This window comes from Pleurodeles waltl, chromosome 2_1 (genome assembly GCF_031143425.1).
Source record: "Pleurodeles waltl isolate 20211129_DDA chromosome 2_1, aPleWal1.hap1.20221129, whole genome shotgun sequence".
Lineage (NCBI taxonomy): Eukaryota > Metazoa > Chordata > Amphibia > Caudata > Salamandridae > Pleurodeles > Pleurodeles waltl.
This window is the reverse complement of record NC_090438.1, coordinates 111,380,422-111,396,585: the sequence shown is the minus strand read 5'-3', so window position 1 is coordinate 111,396,585 and position 16,164 is coordinate 111,380,422. Positions and strand designations below refer to the sequence as shown.

At 44.1% G+C, this 16,164-nt stretch overlaps 1 protein-coding gene across 2 annotated transcripts in view; it reads right to left on the bottom strand.

The window, feature by feature from the left end:
* ATP7A (ATPase copper transporting alpha) overlaps positions 1–16,164 on the bottom strand; it is a 307,765-nt gene that overhangs the window by 139,071 nt on the left and 152,530 nt on the right. Inside the window, exon 5 of one of the 2 annotated variants that reach the window (XM_069211097.1) lies at positions 1,553–1,771. In XM_069211097.1, the coding sequence (XP_069067198.1) occupies positions 1,553–1,771 (219 nt within the window). The remainder of the gene's footprint in view (positions 1–1,552; positions 1,772–16,164) is intronic. The other variant, XM_069211107.1, reaches the window with a different exon arrangement.

The window sequence follows — 16,164 nt, the reverse complement described above, 5'->3', positions numbered from 1 at the left end:
ACATGTGCAAGACTTAGCGGAGACAACCACTACAGCTCTGGCACCATTGAAGGGGGCGTGCTCAGAGACTCCGGTCATTCCACTCCTCGTGGTGCATGTAAGACTTATTTCGGAACAGACAGCCATGGGAAGCACATGCTTGCCAGATAGCCCTTTGGCACTAGAATACTTTTAACTTTAACTAGAGAGTCGGAGTGGAAATCCTGAGACTCTGACTTCTATTGGAGCTCTAACTGGATGTCTCCGGTGGTGAATGGGGAATAACCACTAATGCTAGCTTGATGTAAGTGGGTCTCAGGGACCTGCCTATGCTATACTGACCTCAGGGGAGTGTATGTACTGTTTGAGAATGTCACATTTGACTTTGTGGTCCTATATAAATACTCCTTTTTTATAAAAGCAAGTATTTTAAGTGACAATCATTTGTTGCTGTTTTGTGCGTATTTTGAGATGTTACCCTGCATCTACCACTCCACCGAGAAACCTTGGACTGCTCGACCCGTGCAACCACCGACAGTCAAGTACTGAAGGGGTTGCTCAGGATCCATAGTAGCAAAGGTACTGGAAGTAGGGGTGCTGCAGCGCCCCTAAAATATCTATGCTAGAGTTCCAAGGTGACTAAGCAATAAAGACACCTGTAAACGTTGTTCTTATTTTGTCACATTTACTGTGCTTCAGAGACAGAGGTCGAATATTAGACTGTCTTCTGACAAATTGCTGCTTATACTTCTAACATGGAAATTGGTGTTTTATTTCTCTTATTGCAAAGTGAGAGGAGTTTGTAAAATGAACGATTTGACCATCTTGCTATTGTGAAAGAAAAGGCTGCAGGATTTTATTTTTCTAGCACAACACATTTTAAATACCTTTAAGTTAACTGTACAGATATTTAAAAATAAATGAGCAGTTATGAAAGCACAAATTAAGCTTTTTTGTGATTCTGAAGTGTGATGCAAACAAATATTCCATTACGATCCAAACAAAACAAAAATAACATTTACTTGGTGATGTCCACATTACAAATATTTGCTGAAACACGATATCGACTCATCATTTCAGCACGAAACAGCTTTACACCTTTACCACTCTCTTGCTAAATGAGTGTGGCTCATTTGCTACACTTGTTTTTTGCGGGGCTTATGTAGGTTCTATGATGTAATATTAATGGCAGCACCTCTACCCTGAAAATTGTTCCAGCACCACTGCACACTTGGTCAGCTCCAGGACGAGGAGTAAAAGGCCTCAACCACCACGGTTGGGCCCAGTATCCCCTACTTGCCCTGTTGCCCTCTGAACGGGGTTCTGACAAACATCAAGTAACATAACATCGCTGGAACACAGATAGCAGCTCTGTAATTCCCACTTACGTTTCTACAGCAAAGAGAAACTAATGCATAGGAGTACACACAGGACACAAGGTGTATTAGAGACTTCCTCTGAGAAGAGTGCACCCTATCACCTAAAGTAAAACAGAGGCACGAAAGGTAGAAACACATTTTAACCCCAAAATGAACTAAATCTGAAAATGTTATCTGCATTGAAACACCCTTACCTTCTTCAGCCCTGAGATTCCGCTCAATGTTGGCCACGCAGGATGCACAGGTCATGCCACTGATTTGAATGAAGCACTTAGATGGAGTCTTGGTTTCTTGATCCTCTTGCCTTTGTATTGCTTTTAGGTGTCGGGGCAAAAGCTTGCGTGGGTTATTGACCTGAGAATCCATCTGCTTCTCAGATGAAGGATCAACGACCAGCACCAATGCATCTCCTGCTAAAGAAATTCAAGTTTCAGGTAACATTAGTAAATGTTCTGTTTTATAGTACCTCACTTACTGCATTCAGTCACACCTACAGGGCAATACACAAAGAACATACCATGAATAAAGCCACTAGGGTTTACATATAACCCCATATCAGGTGGACACTCGTTATCAATCAATCAAATCAATCAATCAAGATTTACAAAGCGCTGTTAATCACCTGATAGGGTATCCAGGTGCTTGCAGGTCCCATAGGCTTATTCAAACAGCCAAGTCTTGAGGGCCATTTAGAATTCCAGAAGTGAGGTGATAGTCAGGAGGTGCGTGGCAAGGCTGTTCCACGTTTTTGCTGCGATGTTGAGAGAGGAGCGTCCTCCACTTCTGTTTCAGTAGATGCAGGGAGTATCGGCAAGTGAAAGGGAGGCAGAGCATAGTCTTCTCGACGGTTGGTGGAAGTTCAGGTGGTGGTTAATGTACGCAGAGTGTTGTGTAGAGCCTTGTGTGCGTGGGTCAGCAGTTTGAATTGGCATCTCTTCTGTACGGGGGCCAGGGGAGTTGCCTAAGGTGGGGTATGATGTGGGTTCATCTGGAAAAGCAGAGGATGATTCGGGCTGCGGAGTTCTGTATGGTCTGAAGTCTCTGTAGGAGGTGTGCGGCGATTCCTACGTAGAGAGCGTTGCCGTTGTCCAGCTGGCTGCTGATGAGGGCCTGTGTCACGGTGCATCTCGTGTGTAGGGGTAGTCACCTGAAAATCTTACGTAGCATGTGTAAAGTGAGGAAGCAGGCAGAGGAGACGGCATTGATCTGTGATTTCATGGTGAGCTTGATGTCAATGATGATTCCAAGGTTTCTGGTGTGGTCAGAGGGAGTGGGTGCGGGTCCTAGGTCTGATGGCCACCCGGAGTCATTCCATGTGTTGCAGCTGTTGCCAAAGATCAGTACTTCCGTCTTGTCTGTTTTCAGCTGCAGGCAGTTCTTCTTCATCCAGGACGATTGTCATTCATCTGTGGAAGATGGTTCTGATGGTGGAGGAGTCATCAGTGAGTTGGGTGTCATCTGGTTATGTTGAGACCGTGTGATATGACGATGTCTGCCAGCAGGGTCATACATGCGTTGAAGAGCGTGGGGCGGAGAGATGAGCCCTTGGGGGCACCGCAGGTGATCTCCTTTGGTTCGGAGGCGAAAAGTGAAAGGCAGATCCTCTGGGTTCTGCTGGTGAGAAAGGAGGTGATCCATCTGAGCGGTCCCCTTGTATGGCGATGTGGTGGAGTCTTTCAATCAGCATGTGGTGCGATACGGTGTCGAAGGCTGCCAGGAGGTCGAGGAGGATCAAAGCTGCTGTTTCTCCTTGGTCAAGAAGGAATTGCATGTCGTTGGTGTCTGCGATCAGGGCAGTTTCGGTGCTGTGATTACAGCGGAAGCCGGATTAGAAGGCGTTGAGTTGCTGGTTCTGCTTCAGGCATGCCACGAGTTGCTTGTTGATGATCTTTCACAGTGCCTTCGCTGGGAATGGGAGCAGGGAGATTGGGCGGTAGATTTTGGGTTCGCTGGGATTGGCAGAGGTTTTTTTTAATAGTGACCTGACTTAGGCGTGTTTCCAGGCATCAGAAAATGTTGCGGCGGTGACAGAGGTGTTGAGCAAGGTGGTGAGTTCTTGGCCGATCCTTTGGTTTCCAAAATTGAAGATGTGGTGCGAGCATTGGTCTGTGGGAGCTCTCAAGAGGATAGATTTCATGGTGAAGGTGATCTCCTGGGTGAAGAGGATGTTCCAGGTGGTCAGTGTGTGGATCATGTCAGTTATGGTGGTGGCATATCTGTTGAGGAAGTCCGTAGGTGTCAGTTGGGGTTTGAAATTTGAAGTTTCTGTAAATGGTTACGATCTTGTTGTGGAAGAAGTGGGGAGGTTGTCGCACAGCTCCTGTGAGGGTGTGGTGATGTTTTCGCTGGCAGCCGGGTTGGAGAATTCCTTAACAATGTTGAAAAGTTCCTTGGTGTTGCTAGCGCTGGCTTCAATGCGTGATGCAAGGGATGTTTTCTTTGTTGCCCTCAGCAGGTGTTGAGGGATGTTGACGGAGTCATCGAAGGCTGCTCTATTGGAGATGTCCTTGCTGGCGTGACATCTCCTCTCCAGCTGTTTGCTGTCTCATTTCGCTGTTCTGAGTTCTTGGGTGTACCAACTGGCCTTTTTAGAGGATATTCTCTAGATATTGCTCTTGATGGGGATGATGCTGTCGGAACAATTGGTGATCCAGGCGTTGAAGTTTTTCACTCCCTGTTCGAGGTTGGTGGTGGTAGCAGGGTTGGAGGTGTTGAGGGCCCCCCCAGCTGGTCTCTGAGATTTTGTTCCACCTCCGTGGGGGGATGCTAGCCATCGTGGGGGCGGGGGGTGCGGGACTGGAGATGCTGAAGCAGACTATGGAGTGATCAGTCCATGTGAGTTCTGTGACATGGCTGTATTTGAGGTGGTTGCTGGAGGTGAAAATGGGGTCCAGCCTGTGTCCCGCGGTGTGTGTAGGGTTGTGGACGATCTGGGTCAATCTGAGGCTTCTCATACTGTTGAGGAGATGTGCAGTGTTATTGTCGTTGGGGTCGTCGATGTGGAAATTTAGGTCGCCGAGGAAGATGTAGTCCTTGGAGTCCAAGGCTAGGGGTGCAAAGAAGTTTGCGATGGTATTGTATAAGAGGAAGCGCGGGCCTGGGGGTCGGTATGTGAGGGTGTCTCTGATGGCTGTTTTCGCGTTCGTGTGGAGCCTGAAGATGTTCCGTAGAGGTGGTGGTGTTTTCGCTGGTGGTGGTGCACTGCATGGTCTCTTTGTAGATAGTGGCTGTTCCTCCTCCAGGCTTGTTGGCGCAGTCCTGGTGTGTGATTGTATATCCACTGGGGATCGTTGTGGCAATGTCTGGGGTGAATGTGGGGTTGAGCCAGGTCTCAGTGAGGAAGACTATGTTGGGTGCGAGGATGGTGATGAGATCCCATAATTCGGTGGAATGCTTTCATAGTGAGCATGTGTTGAAAAGGGCGCATGCAAGTTGGTGTTTTTGTTCAGGTGATGTCTGTGGTGTTTTCGGGGTGGGGCTGGTCGGTAGGCTGGTGATTGTCCTGTGGCAGGTGAAGTGGTAGTGGGTGTAGGTGAAAGGTCATAACGTGGAGTATGGGTCGGCATGATGGCAGTGTTTGTTGCTGCGTTCAAGCTCGAGGGAGTAGAGCTCAGCATTGATGTATCTTCAGGGAAAGGGGGAGCCAGGGGCCACGGCTCAGGGCACGGTCCAAGCACGGATGGACGCAGACAGGCTTGCCTTTTGGGCGCCAGCAGCGCGGTTGGGCTGCGGCCTTCAATAACAGGTCGTGGGGAGGGCCTTACTAACAACAACTTGTAACATATCGAATATGTCTTCCTGCACAGGCTCTCTGAAACATCTTTGTTCTTGCTCAAATGATTAGTTCTTGACTCTGCTTGAGTCCAGAGGTCTAGCCAAAGTAGAACTTCCTTTACCACGGGTCACTAGCCAGGACACAACTAATGGTTGGTGGCAACTGACTAACAGTTGTGGGGTATAGGCCTCTACGTGTGGGTGTGGCATGGTGTGTGTGTGTGTGTGTTGGTGTGGCATGGTGTGTGTCTGTTGGTGTGTGTGTGTGTCTGAGAGCAGTGCATAGATACATGAGGGAAAATACTCAAGTCTGGGGGCTCCTCTTGTAGGATGGTCGGGTTTGCGCGTTTGCTTCAGGCGTTAGGCCTTTGTGCACTTTGCCCTGGATGTATTTTATTTCTTTGCTTGCAGCATTGAGCCTCGGTGCACTTTGCACTAATTGGATTTTTATCAGCTTCGTACTGTTATTTTTCAAATAGCCAGTTCTACAGTCTTGTTTTATTTTTTATATCACACTGTTTAGCCAACTTCAGCGCTGGAGTTCTCAATAACTCATTTTTGCTCACTCTGGGCTCCAGTCAAGGATACAGTCTGGTACATTGCCGATAGACATGGTAGGAGTTTAATCTTTGAATACATTCTTGCGTAGGGACATTTTGTGATCACACTGACATGTTAGTTATAAAAACACTTCCTTGTCCTAATACAGGCAAGAGGGAGATTCCAACCAGGGAACCACAACTAGACGCCGACTGCCTTGTTGCAGATGCTGAACCAGATCACAGGCCTTTGCTCAGGTATGAGGGTTGATGTCTGCCCAGGGAATCTGAAAGGCAAGTTAGTAGCTTAACATGCTGTGCTCGAAATATAACTTACTGAGAGAGAATAGAATCTATTAAAACCATGATAGCGTTGTTTTTATGTTTCACTCTCATTGTGACTATTTCAATCCTACTGTGTTGTATGGTTCTGGTTATTGCGGCTTACGCCTTATTTTCTAAAATACAGTTGTTTTATTAAAAACAATATATAAAACTTAAACTGCCTATGTAATTTATATGTGAGATCATACTGTAAATGAGAGAGCTGGTTGGGACCTGAGTGACCACGACTTCCCTGAGAAGTTCTAAAGATGTCATGCGCTCGGCTGCCCAATCATCCCTCCCCCTTGGGAGAGATGAGGCACTGCTAGTTAGCTGGAGCAAAACCGGATTGAAGGTGACAGAGGTCCTTCTAGGTGGGTCAGACTCAGTCCCCCACACCAGGAACGACCCTGCTACCTTGAAATCCAGTAGTCTCATTTAGGATAATGAGAGCCCACGCGACACTCTTTGGGAATATAGACCCACGTTTTTAGGGTGCTGTAAATGCATAGCAGTAGTCCAGAAAGGTAGCTAGAGACTCTTCCCTGCAGGCACCCCAGCCAGCGGTGTAACAAAAGGCCTCTGCAGTGCAGGGGGCCCCCTGAGCTTCAGGGCCACCATCAGTGCAGTATCCTGGCAGACAGTTCCTGAGTGAGTCCGGAGGGGGGGCTCTCCATGTACTTTGCAGGGGGGCTCCCTCAAGTTTCGTTATGCCAGTGACCCCACCATTGCACTCACTCTCTCTTTCCGCACCAGCCAAGTGCTGAGTGCCTGGTTCTGAATCCACATCAACCTCAATAGAGCAGTAACATTTTCTTTGATCAAGCCTGTTCCAGTAGGCTGGGCTTTGGCCTCAGACAGGAACAACCTGAGCAGATGACTGTGGCTAAGATCATGGTCACTGTACAACACCTAATAAAGGATTTGAGATACCCAAACATAACTAAAGATGTGGCCCATGTCAAACACCTAACAAAGGACATGGGATGTCCACACATTGCTATGGGCCTGGCCACTGTACAACACCTAACAAGCATTGGCAAAGCCAACAGGCTTTGCCTATCCAAATCTGTTGAATGTCTCAATGTTATTTTACATATTGTGTAGCAGGTGTAGCATTTGAGTTGCTATGCAATATTGATTAAAATGAAAAATAAAATGCTATGAGGTGGCCAGCATTATCCACGTCACAGCGCTTTAAAAAAAAACTTTAAGCCATGTTACAAAGCAGCTCAACTGCTGCGCAATGTGTAAAAAAAAAAAAAAAAAATCTAACACTTTTTTGGCAAAGCCAATAGGTTTTGCATAGGCAAACGTATTGGCTTTGCCAATGCTTGTTTTTTGTTCGTTGTTGCCTTCTATACGAGGTCTGCGAACTGTGGTTGGTGTCATCTGACCATGCGATAGCGCTTCCAGAGCTGTACAGATTGCGTCCCGGACCCAGACTGCAAGATTTGTAACCATCCCAAAGAATGCCAGTGCTCCCAGCAGTGCCAGTGGATATAGGCCTCATCCATGGCAGTCACAGGGTAGGTTCACTGCAAGGCCTCAGCATGTGCGTAAACATGTAAAACAGCGGTGAAGAGGGGGCCCGTACAGAGTCTAACTTGACTCTGCTTTGGCACAATCTCTTTGTCTTAAAGTTAGCAAATGGGCCTTTTTAAATAAACGCACAGTTCCAAGAGATGTTTTGTGATCTTTTTATTTTCACTTTTGAATGGTTTATTTTATTTGGCATCAATGTGAATTAAAGTATTCAGCTTTTTTGACTAACTGCCCTATGACGGACTGATGTGGAATGCGTGGAGGGGGTGGATCGCATGGAGAAAGTGTACAGGTGATGCTGCAGTGCTACGCCATGAAGTCATATGCGTGGAGGGGGAAGAGAGTAATTAATTTTTTTAAGTACCACCAGAAGCATGCAGCTGCAGCCAGTAGATGGAGATTAGCCACCGGAAGCAGTACTAGATCCAGGCTCCACGGTACAACAGAGGCGAGGAGAAGGCGCTGACCAGCAAGGAGCCACGTGAGAGCCTGCTTATGGTAAGTAGAGCAATGTAAGCCAGCTGGGAGCCAGCCAATGGTAAGTAATGTGGCATTGGAGCCACGTGGGGGCCAGCCAATTATAAGTAATGTCACATAGGAGCAAAGTGGGAGTCAGCCAATGGTAAGTAAAAGGCGGGCTCTAAGCCCCTATTAAACATTTTCTTTTTAAATACAGGAGATTTCACAATCGCTGTGCTTGTGAAACCTGAAAAGGATGGGGATAACAGCCCCTGGTGAAGGCAATACCCACTGTCCAACACTTAAAGATGTTAAACATCTGCATGTACCACCGGATCTATTCTCACGCTCATCGCTGCACATAGACATAAAATGTTGTGAAATCAAACATCTCACCCAACACTTTCCACTTAGGCCTATGCCCTGTCCAACCATTTACTCCATAAACAGCATCCAGGAAGCTCAGGAACCCGAAGCAAACTGGAGCACATCGGAACCCCATCAGGGGTATGAATTGGTATAAAACAAATATAATACTATCAGAGTATGAGAAACCCGAGAACATTCTAAAAGTGCACGTGGTTTCCAAGACTGCCATCCAACAATAGAAATGGTAGAAACACACTTTTTAATTCATGACAACTTGACACATAACACGAAGTTCTCTCGTTTCCTCTAATGCAGCCTCAATTTCCAATACTGAGAGAGAGAGAGAGAGTTTCACTGTCTGAAGGGCGGGGTGCGAAACTCAACTAGGGCTCAATAATTCACGGTTGCCGGCGCATGCACCTTGCATCACAAGTAATGACAGTACAATAACCATAATGATTAGGTAGAATATTTGTCACTCAACTTCCCTGTCGGTCTAGGTTTGCCGCCTTTGCTTCCCTGGAGGGCCATCACATTGCATGAACACATCTCTGCTTGAAATGTTGGGTTCAGAATTAATACCTTACATGTACAGCTCAATTGAACAGAAATCCTAACGCGCACTGGAAGGTAGAATTAACAGCCCTGTGTTGTCCCCTAAGTAAGTGAGCACCATTCACAAAATACCAAGAACCTATCCTGGAGCACTGAACTGTTACGAGGGCAAAACTCACATTTACCATAAAACAATGGACCATGGCAGAAGCGCTTTACAAGAAAAGCTCCTTCACGTTCAAAGGCAGCTCGCCAAACTTGTGTTTATGTTGGCACGAGGAGAAGGCACTATTGATTAGTGATTAATGAACATATTATCTAAGAGCACAAGAATGTGTTTTCATAACCTCAGCAAGTACGCAGAAACCTTTTCTGAACTCGCTCACAATATCTCATTATACACTTATAATATCGATTAGAACAGAAGGGCTTCTTCCTGAGACGCGACCTCATATCTTACCTAGCAAAATGTTACATGGAAAGATGAATTAATCAGGACACGTTTACTGGCACGAGTTTACGGGATCCATCTGTGTGCTAACTGGGTGTACCACTATGGGAGTGACTGAAATATATGGGATATTTACCAACATCGTCATCAACATACTTTATTTGGCGTTTTCTAGCCACAAAAGTACACATACAATGACATAAATATTTAAAACATCATAAAAACACAAATATATTAACAAGCTTGTCCAATTAACACATTAGCAATAGCAAATCTACCATATATCATACCAGCACCCCTATCTGATGGTTAAATAAAAAATACCTAAAAATCAAGTTATGAGTTAAATCCTTTAAAACCATTTCATTAAAACTCTAAGCATGGCAGAAAAACTACAATCGAAGAGCCACCACTCTGGATCTAACAGACCAGCTCCACAAAAAGATATTTAGATAATGCGCAGAAAATCGACTGAATAGGCTCAGTACGAAAATCTCCTAAAACAACCTGGTGCTGCCTGCAACCAAGTTGTTTACAAACCCCTTAATCCAATTTTTTCTGGGCTAGCCATATGAAGAACAGAAAAAAATTAAATGTGCCAGAGATTCTTCCACGTGATGACAAGTCGGGCATAGTGTACTCAAAGGGGTAGAAGGATTCCACAGAGCTTGTAAAAATAATAAAGGTTGCGCACCATAACGGAATTTAAGGTATAGCATTCTTGCAGCGCGGGATAAAATGTAGTCAAAGAATGGTTCAAAGACCACCTCAGGTTTGAAATCTAAGTAACTACAAACAAGAAACCCTTGAGTGGCATTATTGACCTCAGTGTCATGAATGTGTGCCCAGAATGCATTCTTAAAGGAAGATCTAGAGAGGTATTTTATAGAGGGGGAGCCCAAAAATCACCTAAGCCCATTTGAAGTAGATTTTTAACCTTGGATAACCACTTGATTTTGCCCGAGTTATCGTGGGCAACCACATCCTGAAAGGAGTTATAATAGTCCACAGGGTCCGGAGAATACTTCAGCCTTCGCCAGAACAGTAATGGTTTTAATTGGGCCTTGTGGATCATGGCTTCCATGCCCAAGTCATGATGAAGTGGTATTAAATGTTTTTTTTTGGGAGATTAGTTAATGCTCTCAAAAACGTGTTCTCTGCCACCCCCAGTGGTGTCATAACTACATTACCCCACACCTCAGCCCCATAAAGTGCACAGCCCTCAGCTCTATAGGCCTGTAAGGCAGGCGAGATATACCTAATTCAAGATGACCTATAGAATCTCAGAATGGCAGCAGAGTGCTGGGAAAGATTGAAGCTACTCCTCACGACCTAGGGTGACCAGGACATAGAGCTAGTTAACTTGATTCCTAAATAACTAAATTTGGAAACCTTTTCCAGTGACCTGCCATCCCAAAAAATTGAACCCCTAAACATCCTATGGGGTCTGATGACCATAAATGTTTGGGAATGATTAATCACCTGGCCTCAGTCGAGACAAAAGGCCGCAAACTTATCCACTAAAAGTTGAAAATCACTAGGGGTCTTTGACTTCAAAAGAGTTTAATCTGTAAATAATAGGAGAGGGATCTTACATCCCACAAGACGCGGAGCGTCGTTGTTTTAGGGAATATCTAGATGAGAGGCCACATCATTATGATATATGGAATATAGATATCGGGGCTAGAACACATCCTTGGAGAACTCATCTTAAAATAAGGAAGCATTCTGTAAGCTCTCCACCATGACCCCACCTGACTCGGGTGAATGTATCCTCATCCAAGCGAGCCAAGATGTCCAAAAGATCACAAGGCACTAGGCACACCACTATTCATAAAGCCACCCCCTCCCCCCCACACACACACACAACTTTTCACATGGTTCAAGATCAAACACAGACTTTAGGTCTATGAAGACTAAATAAAGATGTGTTTTTGTAAGAGAATGGTCTTCTGATAGATTAGTAAAAGCCAAAAAACTTGATCAGTTATGCTCACCACTTTTCGGAACCCCACCTGGAGGGGAGAGAGAGCCTGGTTGTCCTTGATCCACTCTTCCAATTTCCCTAATATTTGCCTGGCAAAGACCTTTTGGGCCAAGTCGATAAGGCTGATCCCCTGTAATTTAGGGGAGAGGGGGGCAGTCCTGTGCACCCTTTTTCCAAATCGGGAAAACTTCTGCAGCTAGACGGAATGCTAACCCACTTAAGAATAAAGTTAGATAACAGATTAAAATACTCAGCCCAGCCCTTGATACCTGCAGGAAAAAGATCACGTGGGACACCATCCGGCCCTGCCTCTTTAACCGGAGCAATAGATTCTAACACTCTAACGGAGTCACTCAATTAAAACCTAAGGGGCAGTGATGAGGAGAGAAATTCCTCCTGCAGTGGGAAGGCCCCTTCACCTCTGACCCTCGATACCTGCGGGTAAAAGTTGTAAAAATGTCTATGCCATACCCCCTGAGGGATGGAATCCGCCTGCAACTTGCTATGACATTGTTCCCGACTGGCCACCAATTTCCAGAATTTCCTGGAATCCTTCTGGATAGCAGCTTCATATATATTTTTCCACATATGGGACTCCCTATCCCTCTGTGCTCTCAATTGGATCTTTTTATGCTCAATCCATTTTTCACGGATTAAGGACATTTCCCCACAAATAAGGGCTTGTCAGAGCTCATTTCAATTATCATTAGATGCCTTATTATATCATGTGGGCCCCAAAGGGGGATGGGGCCTTTTAAGCCACCACAGCAGGTGAAACACACCCCAGTAATTTGAACGAGGTCTAATTACACTTGCTGATGCTCAAGTGCAAGAACTGCTCTCTCTGGGCAAAATTCAGCTTCCCTCATTCTAAAGCAGCAACATCAAGTGCCTGGGCCATCCAATCTCTAGTGCCCACATTCAATGCAACCTTGTCCCCTTTAATCCTTCTCTTGTCATTCGAGAGACACAAGTTAGTACGGAGGGAAACTGGAATATCTGACCTAAAAAAGAACAGAGCATTGTGATCGCTATTGTGCCGGTCTATGATATTCAAATCAGCAAGATTGGCCCAAAGATGCAGAGATATGAGGAATACTTACCACTAACTAGGAAGGGTTTAGGGAAATTTAAGGAGCTGTTTAGTGAAGGGTAAGGATGAGTGTAGGGTGTGTTGTACTAATACAAACACCCACCCACGCAATGGCAAGTTCCAATGCTACTCCCAATCTACACTTCTAAAGTTATTTCAGCCCTAAAAGTAACAAAAGAGTAGTTAAATTAAATGTACCCCACCCAGTCTTGGATGGCCACATAAAGGTACTACAACACAATCCAATAGAAAATAATGAAGGCAGGAACTTACAATAACATCTCATTGGAAATAATGTTAAAATAACTTAATTATGTAGACTATATATATATATATATATATATATATATATATATATATATATATATGTATATAAATATATTTTCTTTTCCACTAAAAAAAAACAAAGGTTACAGGGATGTTAAAGTTAGGTTCTGACAAACAGAGAAATTCAGAAGTTCAGCCGTTCTAGTCAGAGTTATTTAAAGTAACTATAACTCACAGCCTAAGGTAACTATAACTCGTGCCCCTGCCATACCATACACAGTTTTTTCTTCAATAATTTGACTTCTAATTTTTCAGTGACATTTTTATTGATGTTATAGATGTTGTCATGAGTGCTGTAATATCTGGGGTAATTAGCAGTGCATGGCGATTTTATAATGTCCCTGTAACCTTTGTTTTTTTAAGACCATTTCTATGTTTTTTTAAATTCTATTTCCTAACTATAACGTACTTGTAACCTTTGTTTTTTTCAGTGAATTTATATGATTTGTTTAATGTAAAGTAATTTTAATTTCTGTAAATTAATCCAACCACCGACGTACGTGGCCTTTGGCCGTGGGCGGCGGGGGTTGGCTGCAGGGCCTGGCCTGTGGCCAGGTCCTGCTGCCAACCCCCAATAGCCACCCAACTTTGCACCATGGTCAGCTGAAGGAGTTGGCCGCAGGGCCTGTTTCTCTGGATTTGAGAATAGGTGTGAGAGGGTGTCTCTGGGTGTGAGAGGGTCCCTCGCTGATTTGAGCCCTGGGGACCCCCATCACCCAGGGCGCAGCCATCTTTCCTGGATGCCCTCCAGGGCACCCAGTGTGCAATGGGACCATGGGGTAGTCTGAATGCCCCTGTGTTCCCAGCTGGCTCCCTGCCTCCTCCAGGAGCCGGCACTGCTGCCACAGACAGGGAGCTGATAAACATGCAGCTCCCTGTCTGTGAGAGCAATCGTTTCCCTGCCCGCATGTCTGCGAGCAAGGAAACAGAGGAAACCTCTGCTCTGAGCAAGCTATAACTGTTTGACAGCTCTCGCTTGCTAGGAGTGGACTTCTGTCTGCTCTGACTTGGTGGGAGCTGTCAAAGCTCCTGCCAAGTCAAAGCAAACAGCTATGTCTCGGAGTTGGGCACCCAAGGACATAGCAGTGGGGTGGTGGTTCCAATGGCCATTACTGGCTCCTTATTCCTTAAACAGCCCCACGGAGGTGGTGGCCCCTGTGGACAGGGATCTGCAACCGACTCCTTCATTATTTTAGTTCAGCACCAGGGAGGTGGAGGTCCCCAGGGCTGCAATGGGGGCGCGGGCCCACCCTTATTTGCATTAAATTGCCCCAGGGAGGTGGTGGTCCTGAAGATGCAGGGGGTTTGTGCTGCCCCCTGCATACTAATAAATACAAGCCTCGGAGAGGTGGCCAGGGCATAAATAATCCCTAGGAGGGGGTTCCTGTGCACCCCCTCCTTTAATTTTGTATGCCCCCAGGACCTGGCCAACCTGGGAGTTTCATTAAAACAAGCGAGTAAGACAGCACTTTTTTAAAAAAAAATTGGCACCAGGGCTAAAGGGTCAGGGTGTACCTACCCTGGCCCTATTTCTTATTTGTTATCTTTTTTTCAGGGACTCAGCTGAAGCCCAGATCCTAAGGTGGCTGCTAACACTTACTTGCTGAAGTGTTGGCAGCTAACCAGATCTCAGCACGAGATTGGGAGGGTTTGAGGAGCCTTTGTGTCTCTATATATACGAAGTTGAATTTTCTTTAATATTTTGAACACTACTGAAGGGATTTACACCAAATAACACAAAGGGTTCTTTCTGGACCAAGAGCTAGCTTTCTGCTAAATTTGGTGTAATTCCGTCCAGTGGTTCAGGGTGCAGCCATGTTTAAAATCCCTATGGAAAAATGCATGGGGAAAACGTGTTTTGGGATGCCCCCTTTTTCTCGGCATCTGCTTGACGAATCACCCTAAAACTCTCAAACAGAGGCTGAAGTGAGCGTTGTATTTTTTTGCAAGTCAAAAAACGCTTTTTCTATAGAAACTAGGTTCTAACTATAACTAGCTAGTGGTAACCACTAGGTTTTTGTATGTGTGTGTGTGTATATATATATATATATATATATATATATATAAAAATATATATATATATATATATATATATATATACACACACACACACACACACACAAAATAGTTAATTTTACTTTAAAAATGTATAGTTAACTTTGTTAACAAAAACATGTTTACACTTTTACTGAAAATTACCAAATACATTTGAATTATTTAACTTTTAAATAAACATTGACTGTGAAAGTTAATATAGCTCCTACATTGTATTTTATTAGTTCAAGGGTAAAATATTTATTCCATTTATTTTACATTAAAATATTTTTATTTCCGTATGTTTTTATTAAATATTTTTAAGAACAATTAGTAGAGTTAAAGAGAGAAAGAGGTACAAAACATCTAGACAACAAGTATTGTCAGTGAAAGCTGGTAGGATTACAGTAAAATGTGCATGGCATAGTTAAGCATAGCTTGTGTATAGAACATTTTACATATATGGATAAATCTATATGATGTTTTAATCTGGGGTGGTGATTGTTCGAGTTAGCATGAATTGTTATGTATTGTGTGTGGTGGGAGAGGTATAGATTAATTTTGTACCTCATGAGCGCATAGAAGGTGGGATGTGGGGGTAGAAGTCCTGATGGGAAGTGAAGAAATGTGATTTTAATACTGCATTTTAGTAATTTTCCCTATATTTTCCCATAGTGAGAGCTCCGTCATGGTGGTGACGATCTCCACCTATTGCTGAATTCATTTTAGATATTTCCGCCCCCCAAAGATAAGGGGACAGTGTCATGTAAGCCTAAACTGAACTGTACATTTACCCAATGAAATGGTTAATAGAGAAAAAAGAGTGGACTTACACCTAGGTACAGGAGTAGATTTACCCAGGAGTAAATCTACTCGTGTAGATTCACCTTTGTTACAAGGGCACAATGTGTACATCTTCTCTGTAGTAAACAAAGTTTTGCTGCTTTTGACAGTCAGCCATATCATTTTGTTATATGAGCTGCAGGAATCTGGAATTTCGGACGCAAACTTGGACTGGATTAATTTATATCTTCTGAGTGGTCACAGTGCCAGTTTACCTGTTAGTCTGAACAGCAGAGAGCCTTGCGGTTTCTCTCTGTTTCCCACTTTAACATCTATATACAGTCCCTCTTTATAATTAAATGTTTATGTGTGTATATATATATATATATATATATATATATATATATATATATATATATATATATATATATATATATATATATATATATATATATATATATATATATATTCTTTTTTTTTTTTTTTTTACCTAAGTCAGCAAGATTATCCTCATATGATCCTGGAACTTGGGCGAAATAGCACCCAGTTAAGTTGTGCAGGTTTGA